The 12,837-nt window shown below is 36.4% G+C and overlaps 1 protein-coding gene across 2 annotated transcripts; it reads left to right on the forward strand.

Annotated features, from left to right (window-relative positions):
- The first annotated feature begins 413 nt into the window (after window positions 1-413).
- Window positions 414-12,806, forward strand: LOC114524862. 2 transcript variants are annotated; one of them, XM_028546065.1, is made up of 25 exons: window positions 414-830; window positions 1,812-1,873; window positions 2,027-2,089; window positions 2,699-2,936; window positions 3,052-3,201; window positions 3,360-3,479; window positions 4,220-4,329; window positions 4,611-4,666; window positions 5,021-5,175; window positions 5,848-6,015; window positions 6,340-6,723; window positions 7,022-7,142; window positions 7,775-7,904; window positions 8,182-8,246; window positions 8,509-8,617; window positions 9,021-9,121; window positions 9,248-9,347; window positions 9,575-9,728; window positions 9,827-9,896; window positions 10,254-10,323; window positions 10,465-10,535; window positions 10,839-10,965; window positions 11,049-11,078; window positions 11,302-11,424; window positions 11,698-12,806. In XM_028546065.1, the coding sequence occupies exons 1-25, from the start codon at window positions 728-730 to the stop codon at window positions 11,776-11,778; spliced, it is 2,961 nt and encodes a 986-aa protein (XP_028401866.1). In that variant the 5' UTR covers window positions 414-727; the 3' UTR covers window positions 11,779-12,806. The 2 variants fall into 2 exon arrangements, with proteins under 2 accessions (XP_028401866.1, XP_028401867.1); XM_028546066.1 differs by having other exon boundaries at window positions 415-830; window positions 3,360-3,473.
- The last annotated feature ends 31 nt before the right edge of the window (window positions 12,807-12,837 follow it).

Below are 12,837 nucleotides of genomic sequence, written 5' to 3' on the forward strand. Positions count from 1 at the left end.
TTAATTTTCTACGTAATTATTAACATTCATCGAGGGAGATGCAAAAATTATATTAAAGTTTATATACTATTGCTCTAATTGCAGTGTCGCTGTTAAACCTGTGTATACATTCAATTTATGCATGGCATCAGTTGTGGCGCCTTGTTGCTACACGATTAAAACAAATTGTTCTATATAGCGAGAGTTCGCCAATCATAGTTCTATGTTTTACAGGTGGTAGAAAGGTCTGGCCAATACTGTAGTAACTAACCGGGTTGTTTGATTTTCAAATAAAAAACCCGCAATGCGAAATATCGTTGTGCACATATATACATGCATGGAGATAAAATCTCGATAAAACAAATTGTGTTTCCCCTCGTTTGCTTTGAAACACTTGTCCACGTGTTGGACAATTTTTTTGTTTCTGCAATTGCTACAAAATGCGTGCTGTTAATCGTAAAGGCAATGTTCGTGGGCAGCACTTGTTCTGCTATGCATGAAATAATAATGAGTTTAGCCGTGCGCATTCTCAGTACCGATGTTGTTCTCAATGCTCCTTGCCAACTGCTACTTACTATGCGACAGGCAGACGTTCACATATTCAGCTTGATAGCATTTAGAGTATCAACTATGTAAAAGTTAATAACTATGTAAAAGCCATACTTGTCTTCGAGCTACTGGAAGAAAAAACGTTTACTACTACAGTATTTATTATTCTCACTGCGTTAGATCTGAATCATCATTTCAGATGATGAAATCGTGGATCTCTTCCCCGGCGCCTTGGAAACAGGTTTGCGTAAAAGTTCTCCTAGTTTTCGCTCTGTCCACTTTGGGAACGGATAACTCTTATGGTAAGCGGTTAAAACTTCAAATACTAATATCAATTTTATTAGTAGATTTGAGCTGATATATAGTGAATAATGATAACTTCGAGCCATAATTTCTACATACGTATTTTTAAACGAAAACACCTGCCAGGCTGCCATCGCGGCGCGAACCGCATATGTACTTCGCATGGTCGTCAGAGAAGTCGGATTTTATTGCAAGCGACATAATATCTAAAGTTATAGTTTCCATGTATATAACGCTGATTTGCCAGCTAAGCATTGTGTGCAGTATCCATTGAAAAAGAAAATTGTTTCAGAAACACAAACACAAAGAAAACTCAGTAGGAATAGTTTATACTGCCAATGGATCCTCACCTGTCAAAGCTATCTGAAACAGGGCTAAGGCAAATTTAGGCCTGTTTCAAACGTCGCGTTTTTCATGCACGTCGAATACACTATAGACAATAACACTGGCGTTATGGGCTTATGCCTAATCAGTTTTAAATCAACACAAGAAAAATGCGATTGAAACAGTCGTTGGGACGTGTTGATAATTTACTTTGTGTTGTATGTCATGAAATTATAACCGTTTTGTGATGTCAGATGATGTCTTTGCTTCTTGGGGAAACAAAACCTAAAATTTTAATCAGCTTGCCACACATAGAGCCTGGTTGAATAAACCGCAACTAACATTGGCATTGCATGACAACTGGAAGTCAAATGATATTCGACTGTTATATTTGGGGGGGCGAATGCATGTCAAACTGTCTGGACATTGTTTAATACCGAAATGGACCTGACGAAATATTTTCCCTGGACCCTCCTCTCGACGCCCTCTGAGTAACATCGATAGTCAAGGCGAGAACAGGCGAACGTCTTTTTTGCCTTGCTGCATGGGGTTTCTTCGTCTTTACATGGAACAAAAGCGCGCACGACTTTTCCCAAATTCTTTGAAAGGCCCCTACTCGAAATTCCTCGTTTTCTATCCATCACTTATTGGTTTAGGCATGGCAATAGCGGCTGAAGAAGAGAACATTGAAAACTTGATTAAGGATACGAGTGGACTGGTATGTTCTCATTTTTAGAAATTTGATCTTGAAGTCTTTCAGATAGATTATTATGCAAAGTTATAGTTATCTTGTACTAACACAACATGCCTAATAATTAGACGCCAAATATTTACCAAGCAAAATTTTGTTCAAAATTGTCCTATTTTTTAGACACCTTCTGAAGAAACTCTGCTTACAGATACAATTAAGGGAATAATTTCCAGCGCAAAGAGGGTGAGTAATCCACCGGCTAAGATTAAGAAGACGATATGTAGTAGACGAAGTGTGAACAAAAACGAGCAAACCGCCAAGATATATAATATAAAATAAATCACCTAAACCTTGCTAGCTAGAAAATAAGATAAGATATTCGAAAAAACATACAGCGAAAAATAACGTATTGTAAGCCGTAGATATATGAGGCTTGGTTGCTTTGTGTTTTTGTTTAATAATATATAAAATGAAAATTTCCGTCTTCACTGCACCTGTTTTACAGTTCATAATAATTCATACTCAGCGGCAGAACTGTCATCACAATATTTGCTTTGGCCTCCCAGAAAATACAAAAAAATGATACAAAAGATTTACTGAAGAGATTCAATGCCGTCATGACTGCCATATAGAATTTGAGTTTCAATACAAAAAGCATTTTGCACTTTCTAAGACGCGTTCGAGGAGAAAAACGAGAAAAGAATTATTTTATTCGATACCGATTCCTGATGTCGCATCCATTCCTACTAATTTCTGCGCTCAAAAGAGAATATTGAATGGCCAAAATTCCTCCGCTTCTTCGCTTGACGGATCGTGGAATAAATCAGCTTGTATTTTTGCTTTTTTGTATAGTCATGGTATCCGGAGACGTTCTCTCCCTTCGAAGATAGCTCGCATTCGGGCGCTTCTGACATGAAACGCATTGTGAAACTCCAAACTCTGGCTGACACGGGCATGAAAGTGATAGAAAGAGTCGACGAACGTCTTAAGACCATCGAAGAGAAAGAACGAGAAAGACTTGGAAGATGGGGATTCCTTGCAACCATGAATAATAGTCTTTATCAAATTCTCACAAGCAACCCTGACCTACGTAATGTTGATATACTTTTGCACTTGCATAAATGAAAATCTCTAAATATAACACAGTTTTTAGGCTATCTATGTTGGCATATGTGCTAACCTTATTGTTCATACTTTCGGTATAGTTTTCGAGATTAAGAAATACGACTGCTTGAAGAATAAAGGGGCGGATTTGCCGTCAGATATTGTTGTGCCCAAAGATGCCTCAGGCAGCATTTGGATGGAATATTCTGACAGTGTTTATGCTCCTTTTAACTGTCCTGAGGAACCTGATTGTAAGTAATCAAATTATTTTTATACAGTTAAATTTTAATCCGGATACAAGCTTCTGGGCTGCATGCACATGCATTGTAATTTAGGTGAGAAACAGAAAGAACATCACCACTTGCAAAGGCTTTTTTAAACTTGACAAATTTTGTTATTATTTCTACAGTTGATCGCGCACAGGCTGCCAGAGACCATCAGAAGTTTATGGCTCGACGTCGCGAGCAAGCTGCCCGAACAGATACATTGCATCATTACCGAGTGAGGAGAGCTTCGGGTGCAGGTACAGGTATATCTTGCTTGCTTAGCTTGGCTCATTTAATTAACACTCAACCTCATGTCCTCATCCTGCATGTTTATTAAATTGCAAGTATAAGATTGTGAGTATAAGATTTATTGACCTATGTTCAGGGGCGTAACTAGAATTGGGGGTGAATATTCATATATTCAGTTCTGCCCGACGGATTTCTATTGTAAGCTATTGCAATTACATAAAAAATCCGTATAGGGCAGAACTGGATATATGAATATTCACCCCACCCCAATTATCGTTCTAGTTACGCCACTGCCTATGTTCTTGACGTGCGTCTCAATTTCAGCGATTTTTTTGTCAGGATGATTTTTTGAGCACACATATACTATGTAGTAGCTATTACGGTTTCATCCTAGGCGAATGCGTAATGCTTCATATATTTGCACTTATGTGCGATCACAGGTGGGATCTCAACTCAGGAGAGAATTCTCAACGATATAATATAGTATACATTTATCATATAAATACGTTTTTTGACACACCATATTGCCATTGATACTATCCTGAATGACTGGGGAACGATAAAGGCACTACGTGCATGCATAGCGTCTAAGCTATATAGAGATAATATTTGGCTGATGTTAGTTTAATTAATAATTTATAAGTTTTTTATTAATAATGTTGATAATAAGTAGAAAGGCCTGAAGACAAATACGATCGTTTAATGATATACACCATGGAAGGTATATTGGAATCGAATAAGACGTTTCTTTCAGGTAACATAGTCCAAGTGAACATGACCCTAACAAACGAAGAATTTCGAAAAACGTTTTACAATAGTCATTCCGACGACTACAAGGATCTTACAAGAGATCTAACGGAACTGGTGAGTTTCGATTTCGATCGGATGCACACGACTCTGTTCCACTCGTATCGTTAACAAAAATTACTTTCAGTTCATTTTTGCTAGTTTTGATGACTGTTTGTTGTAGTGATATGATTAGGAATTCCTATTGAAAACTTAGCTCCTACTTAAAAGTGCTTTTTTTGTGTGTCTAACATTTTAGCGAAATGGAGGGTTTTCTTTAGTCATCTAAATAAGATAGGGAAAGTAGTAGATAATTACTTTAATCTATATGTTAACTATGTCTATATTTCATTCAATAGATTGCCGGCATTTTAAATGATACGGAGTACATTGGGGTTAATGACTTCAGTTACAGGTAAAACTAAAAATATTTAATAAAGTACTAATTGATACCTATTTTCTGTGGCTCTGGTGATTCCGCTGCTGAATCATCCCTTCTGTGGTATACGTACAAAACGATAAAATAATTATTATGCATGCATAGTAATCCGAACTACTACGTCTTTGCCGTATGCCACTGATTATGTGAAAACATAAATATTCGGTTGATTTTTTAAAATTTATCTGGTTAATCAATTACACGTAATTTATTCATCATAGATTTCCCTGCCTGGATTTTAAATTTTTTCCTGCATACGAAAGCATGACAAATTTTCTAGGAAAGGCAAATTAAGGTTCTATTAAAAATCATGATATTTTCTTTTTTTAGGCCAGGAAGTGTGATAGCTACCTTTCACATCGAAACTTCGGCTTCGGATCCCGTTAATTTTGTAAACAGTAAATTGAGTGCGGCTATTTCTAACAACACACTGGGCAGGTTTAGTGTTCAATCAAGTAACATAGAAGTTGGTGTATTCGATTTTGGTAAGTCATGTGTACTGGCCAGTGCCCATTACTACTTGCATCAACCGTGTGCCTTTTAAAATTGTTTCCTCACACATTCAAACACGCACTATTATTCGGCATGTCTTAACTTTTGCTCAACTTCCATCTACCGGCGTACATGGTTTAACAACAGTTCAAGAAATAATTCAATTAAAAGAAAAAAAATTACACCAAATTTAGTATCTCGATTCCTGCTCCTGAAAATCTGAAAAATTGTTGACATGTCTAACACAAAGATGTTCGTAATAAATTATGGCTATCAAATTGCACGCGAAATTTAGGGGCTGTTTGCATGAGCCCGGTTACCCGAGATTCAACGAAGCGTGAGGGGACTTTGAGGTATTGAAATAAATCTTTATGACACCAAACAAGCACATGCTATTGTTGTGGTGATTATACGACTACCAGGATCATGTCTCTGCTCATTTCAATACCTCAAAATCATCTCATGCTTCGTAGAACTCGGGTAACCGGGCTCATGTAAACAGTCCCTTCGGCAATTGTTAACTGAATCAGCGCCATGCAGTGGTCGCGGGGCGTTGTTGTGAACACAACCGTTGCGCAGGGTCACGCATGCAAGTGTATGTGAATTAATGCTAAGATATCTAATCTATATTGTCTAACTGACAACTGTCTTATGCTTTTTTTTAGCAAACGCGCACTATTTTCAATGGGGAGTGTGGGGTTCTTGCAGTAAAACATGTGGCACTGGTACTCATAGTAGATATCGTACTTGTAACTCTACTGCACCCCTTGCTTGTGCACACATTGGCCCTTCTGTGGAAACGGAAGAATGTTACGAAAAGTTTTGTTCGAATGGTATGAGAAATAATTTCCCAGTATTTTCTAATGATCATAAATTCGTCGTCCCGTTCTGATGTAACCATGCATGAGACTCGATTAATAATAAATTCTATAGTTTATGTATATCGCAATATAATTACATGCAGTAAAGTATATGGGTATATGAGTAAACTCATGCATGCATTTTATTTTTTTATGTGTGATGAGCGGTATATATAATCATAGATGTAATTGTAGAATGCAGATTAAGCATTGAATTTTGCGTGGACCAATAAATTAGCTGTCTGCATCTTAGTTGCATTCCTATCGGAATTGCATTAAATTGATATTTCATTTTAGAATGCGGTGGGAATTTGATCGGTGACCAGGGTAACTTTTCCTCGCCAGTTGTCAATGGTTTGTATCCCAAAAAGGCTGAATGCATATGGCAAATCACCGTTGATACAAACCACACCATTGTTGTGCAATTTGAGAGATTCAACTTGGAAAAAGACAAGAAATGCAACTTTGATTACGTCGCCTTTTATGATGGAGATACTTCCGTAAAAGACAACCTCCAGTACGAGTTGATGCGTTTCTGTGGCAACACCACTCCACCTCATTCCTTCCCAGATTACGGATACCCCGTGAACTCTTCCAGCAATCAAATGACTATTCGTTTCAAGAGTGATGCAACAAAAGAACGACTTGGATTTTCAGCAATTTGGCATAAGGTGTTGAGATGTGAGTAAATCGTTATACAAAAGAGTTTGCCCATCTTAAACTATCTTTTTTCACCCGTTTTGACCAGAAAAAATAGCTTTATTATAGGTTTAGCTATAAGAACTACAGCTCTGTCATAATCCATTAATTTATATATATATATATATATATATATATATATATATATATATTAATATATATATATATATATATAATTAAGTATATGAAGAGAATATATATAATTAATCAACAATTTAAGGCTTAAAAACTGATGACCAGTGACTAGACACACGACTTTTCTCCTCGCTTTTTTCTATAGACGACCTTCGAATTCCTAAAAACACACCCCAGTATATTACTGCGCTGTCCTTTTTTTACAATCCTTGGTCAACTTTGAGGGATGCTGCTGTACCGCTGGGTAAAGCCACCACATGTCCAGGGTAAGAAATGAAAATTTGGTATTGGTTGTTTCTGACTAAACATCAGCTTTTTGTTTGCCTTCCGAGATCACGTGATATTTACGAGATGTCAATGCGAATTCCTTTGGCGATACATATGTTGACATGATCCGTTTATGAGTTTTAATAACCGATAAGTGGTGTAAGGCTCAATGTTTTAAAAGGCCCGTTTTAAATTGAAGAAGGCCCCAAAAAAATTAATACTTTAGCTCATTAATAAACACTTTTACTGACGCCGAGGGCAACAACGAGCGGTCGAGGGTCAACAAAACACACTGTTTTCCCGAGGTGTCAGTTAAAAGCGTTTATTAATAAACTAAAGTATTAAATGTTTTCACATTCAGTCTGTCAAAATGAAAATAAACCGGAGGCCAAAGAAGAGACAATTCCTAGTGGTTTCCAGGGTCACGTTGATCGTCAAACGAAAAGTTGATGTCTGTAACGGGCTTATTATAGAATGAAGCAAAAAATAATTTTTATAATTCATATTCATTCACGAGCAGAGCATGTGTGCAAGTCAAAGTGCTTATATAGTGCGATGATGATTTAATTTCCTAAAATATCGATGATTTCGATTTATAATTAATATATCGTTTTTTTTTCTATAATTGCAGGAAGGATGATGATAACTGCTATTTCCCACTCAAACAAAACATTATAAGCAGAATAATTTCTGTCTTTCTCAGTCGAGACTTGGGAATCACAGCATCAAATCCCCTTGTAATAAAGTTTGAACATATTTTGGTAAGTGAACGCCCTCAAAGTGGTTTCTCTATTTGAGTCTATTCCGTGTTGTCAACTGAACTCAGTGGAGTGAATTCACCATCCTTACAAATATTATACACAACTATTTCAATCGGGGCATTATGTATCCCAAAGTATATATAAAGGTTCTATAAAGTCTAGGCAAAAATATTAGCTATAGGTTTGCTAGTTTTTCAATAGTTGATTTGGGGCACTTTTTGGGCCACTGATTTGGAGGTAATACCATATAAGAAGTTGTAAATTGTGTTCTCTTTAGGATGAGACTATGTTTCCTGAGGCTTACACGGGTCGTAAAACATGTGTTACCTGGGATCACAAAAGGTAAGTTTTAAGTTTAAACTGCTCTAGGTTTTCTTTGCTTTCATAGCTCACAATTATGCCATCAATGAAAAAGGCTATATTTTATACACAGAATTTCATTTGCATTGAAATTTTGAAGTGTTCACCACTATCGCAGATCTCCAGTCGCTAGAACACATACAACATAAACTCGTTTTGTATATTGGGTACTGCATGTTCTGGGAATTTTTGCGCTTTAGAACTAGACCTTCGGTTTACCTTTGTTCTTTTTCTTTATTTTAAGTTCGCAGGCCTGGACGAAACGTGGTTGTATGACGTCATTTAGTAACCTAACCCACACAACCTGTAAATGTCTCCATACTGGAATGTTTGCAGTCCTTAGTGAAAAGGCGGTAAGGCGTTAGTTACCCTATTTTTAAAAACGATTTTACAATTGGCTTCTAGCAATCATGACGTATCAAAAATGTAGTCCACCGTCATCGGTGCTGGGTTCCTGGGATAACTGATCATTAAATTAATGTCTTCCCATATTTGATAATTCCGCATAGCCCTTCGATCAGTTCCTAGATATCTATGTTAGTGCAAGGTCTTCATTTCCTCTACCGCATCCTATTTCTTTTGATGAGAAGACATAAATTTCGTCTCACGTTTTACTCACTTGATTTCATTTTCAAGCTCTTCATACAATCGCTATAATTTGTCTTTTTGCATTTTGTGAAATATAATGGTTAACTGATAAAAATATTTGCAAGCAATTTAACCATTTCAATAATGTTTTCAACTGTATTTCCACAGCCTCCGCCAAAGGATCTAAATTTCAAAGCAAATATTTACGTTGGTTGCGCTGTATTCTTGATTCTTGCCTTCGCGACCGTCCATTCGTTAGCAACAAAGCAGTAAGTGAATATTTAAAAGTCTACATGTTTCTGCTTATTTTGAAATTCGCATTCTTGCTAACATAATTTTTTTCAACAAAGATGTGGTTAGTGTCAATGAGTGTGTATTTCTCTCTATTTCTCCAGGAAAAAGACCACGGGTGAACTGTTTCATTTATTCGAAGCAATCATATCTGGCATTCTTATGGTTATCTTTTTAATCGGTGCTCATGTTCCTGCAGAAAAGGTAACTAATGTAATTACCGGCTCACAAGTGTTCGCAAATCAAGCCACGATAGTCAAAATATCTGATAATCATTCCTTCATTTCGAAATCTTCAAAGCTAAACAAGCTAAAGTTGAAAGAATGGGGTGACTTTATAAATACTCGGAAGCACATACAGAGTCTAGATCGTTATTGAGATGTAAAATAAACGGAAGCTTATGCAATTCTAATACGCAATCTACTGTTTAGGAGTTATGTGGTTTCATCGCATTCTTCCTTTATTATTTGGTGCTTTCTCAATTCACATGGATGCTTCTCACTGTATTTTGGATGCAAAATTTTATGGCGAGATTTCTTTCTCAAAGAGTTAAAATAAAGCTTGTGTATTTCGTCCTAGGATGGGGTAGGTGTTGGCTGAATAGAATTTATGTTAGGACTGATAAAAGATGATAAAAGTTATCCATTTGTTGATTTCAATGTGTACATTTTAATATCATGTAGGCTTTCCGTTGGTACTGGCAGGGGTAGCTGGAAAAATTGATATTGATAAAAATGGTCATCCAGACAACGTGTTAGTATAAAATTTTATTTTATTTGATATCTGTAACTGATTACCATGCACGTGAGCATACGTGCATCTTGTTTCAGAGTCAGGGGCATCGAAACCACAGGGGCAGCCACCCCAACTGCCCTTTGTCTATGGGTGCATGCGGAAACAACATTGTACCCTTTGCTGCCGTATAATGGTATCATGCATTGATAATTTGTCATTCTTTAAAAAATTTCTCACAAAATACTGACTTCACTATATATCTTTCGCTATACCCCTAAAAACAGTATAACCAGGGGTTTGGTACAATGCAATATGTTCTGGATTCTTAATTCAATAATAAAAACTGATTTACAATCGGTATGTTATACATTTCAGTTGCTGGGTTTCAATTAGTGGCGTTGGAACTGTTTGGGGCTACGGCGCTCCCGTGTTTGTAATGTTTATTGTGAGTACATTCAGATTTTTTAAGCCCACCCTAAACAAAATATAAAAGTAGATTATATCACAGATATATATACCATGCAAAGCCCCAATATGATAAGTCAACCATGTGTTGAATTATAATAGCGATATCTTTCTTCTTTAGATAAACGTAATAATCTTGGTATACCTCCTACTACCCGTGGTTAAACACAAATACTTTCATGACAAACTTAGGTAAGTATCAAAGAACCTCCCCTGGTTAACATCATGGCAATACATCGCCAAAGAATTAACAGAGAGATTATGATTAGAGGTTGATCTATTAAAAGAATGAGTCAAATATCTTCAGAGTTCAGTCTTAGTACATATTCTCTTTTTAAATCATAGCTAACCATATACAGTGTAGGTATATTATATATCAGTTATCATGCAGTTTATAGCAACTGTTCACATCAGTTTTCACTCAAATGCCACAAACTGTCTTGACTGTCTTATTCCGTCAAAAATAACAATATGATTGAAAAAAATATTATTTAGGCCTAGGATCATCAAAGAATTCTTTATAATGCTGTCCTTCGTCATCACATGGTGTGTGGGAGTTAAAGTGATCTTGGATGATAGATTCTGTCACCAATACTTTTTCTGCATATTTCTTATACTGCAGGTAAAAAATATTTCCGAGATCATTGTTATAATTCCAAGAAAGTGCAAGTATTTCCATATAATGATTTTTTTCTGATATTTCAGGGCGCTTTGAGCTACAATGTTTGTCATGAGGTATGTACTGAATTTAATAATATGCCCTTTAGATGCCTCCAACTCGATCGTATGAGGGAGAGACATCAGCGGGGATAAGTTTACAAAATTATCCAATGGATGAATTTCATTTCTATCAAATGTTTACCGATAAGTATCAAATATATACCCGATAAGTCGAATAAGAATGGCTTCTGAATCTTGTCCTATTGAAAAAATGAAACTGTAGTTTCCCGTTTCGTAGTCGACAGAATTGTTCTGGAAAGAGGAAGAGGTGAATAATGAGACGGCAATTGATAAAGACGAAAAAACTCAAGAGGTGGAAAAGGATATCGCTGAGGAGGGAGAAGAAAAAGAAAACGAAAACGTAAGATAGAATTTACACTTTACCAACCGAATCGCACGTTGTACGTTAATGAGATATTACAATGAATGATCGAATGACTGATGACTCAAGCAAATTATTACTCAGTATAATAATTCAGACACAACCCCGTATAGTAAGGTACTTGATATGATGAAATATATTTCCTCATATCTAAGACACCACGTATAATATCATTTTGCTCCGGTAAAATAATTCATACTTTTACGAAAAGATGAAATATCGGTGCTCATATTATGTTGCCTTTTATTTCAGAAAAAACCACGTATGACCGTGAAGACTTTGAAAAATTTAAACATCTACAAAGAAAATGGCGTGTTTGTAATTGAAGCATAATTTTGGTACCTTTTGTAACGCAACGCAAGACAAAGTGACTTTAGAATTATGGTATCTATGATACCGTGGAATAGGAGAAGTAGCGTAATAGTGTTGTTAGCTAGAGAAAGTGCACCTGCGATCAGTTGACTTGGAATGTTGTAGAATGCATTTAAAAGTTACACACTTTCCAAAAAACCCTTCAGTTTTAAAATTGTGTTCTAACCTATTCACTGACGTTAGCATTAATAGTGCACAGAAACCAAGACAGTCATCTATATTCATACTTTGTTTTTACATGAATGATCTGGGAGCACCAGCACAACGTGGATTCCACGTGAATGCACGACTTAATTCGATAATGAAAACTGGTTTCTAGTATCATAGAAAGTGCTTTAGCAGAGGGCTAGCTAGGGCGTGGACCAGAACACCCCGCACCCATGGTGGTCGTCCCTCCTGAGATGTATATTCTTGAACGAATTGATTCCTGCATGTTCTATAGTTCCATACAGTTAATAATGCCTGCAGGTTTTTTTTCCAAATAAAATTGCCCATCATTAATGCCACTGAGGGAGTCCTGTTCAGAATATTGTGCATGAGCTTTGTTTCTCGAGTCACACTGACGGCTTGTCCCCACCTAGGTTCTTGCCGGTCCTCCCATTTCCCAAAATCCTAGCTACCCTTCTGTACTATAGTAATTTTTAAGCTTTGCGTCAATCATTATAAGCACGAACAGATTTGTCCCTAGCATTCGTTGACTATTGAAGCTTGTATTATGTCGATCTTGCATCGATTATTAAGTTATTATTTGTAACACATATAACACGCACCTAGAAGAATTCTAGTATAATTTTAAGAAATGTAAATATCGTGTCGAAGTAAGCTGCCTCGTATTCAATGTACGTTATCGGTTCACATTCACATACCCGGGAATACGTTTTTACCAGGACTGGCCTTTTTGGCGCTTCCTTAAAATAGTATGAACAGAAGATAAAGAATAATACTTGTTCTTAATACTTTGTATAATTTCGCAATAAAAGCAACTGGATAGCCAAACGTTTTCGGTTCAGTTTATTATTT

This window comes from Dendronephthya gigantea, unplaced genomic scaffold, assembly GCF_004324835.1.
Source record: "Dendronephthya gigantea isolate DGI-Jeju-01 unplaced genomic scaffold, DenGig_1.0 000032F, whole genome shotgun sequence".
NCBI lineage: Eukaryota > Metazoa > Cnidaria > Anthozoa > Malacalcyonacea > Nephtheidae > Dendronephthya > Dendronephthya gigantea.

What these genes read in the sequence shown, in the direction of transcription:
- LOC114524862 (XM_028546065.1), top strand. Translation starts at nt 728, where the DNA reads ATGATGAAATCGTGGATCTCTTCCCCGGCGCCTTGGAAACAGGTTTGC. An exon ending in TTAAGGATACGAGTGGACTG is followed by an intron (nt 1,874 to 2,026) that starts GTATGTTCTCAT and finishes CCTATTTTTTAG; the next exon opens with ACACCTTCTGAAGAAACTCT. An exon ending in CAGTCCTTAGTGAAAAGGCG is followed by an intron (nt 8,618 to 9,020) that starts GTAAGGCGTTAG and finishes GTATTTCCACAG; the next exon opens with CCTCCGCCAAAGGATCTAAA.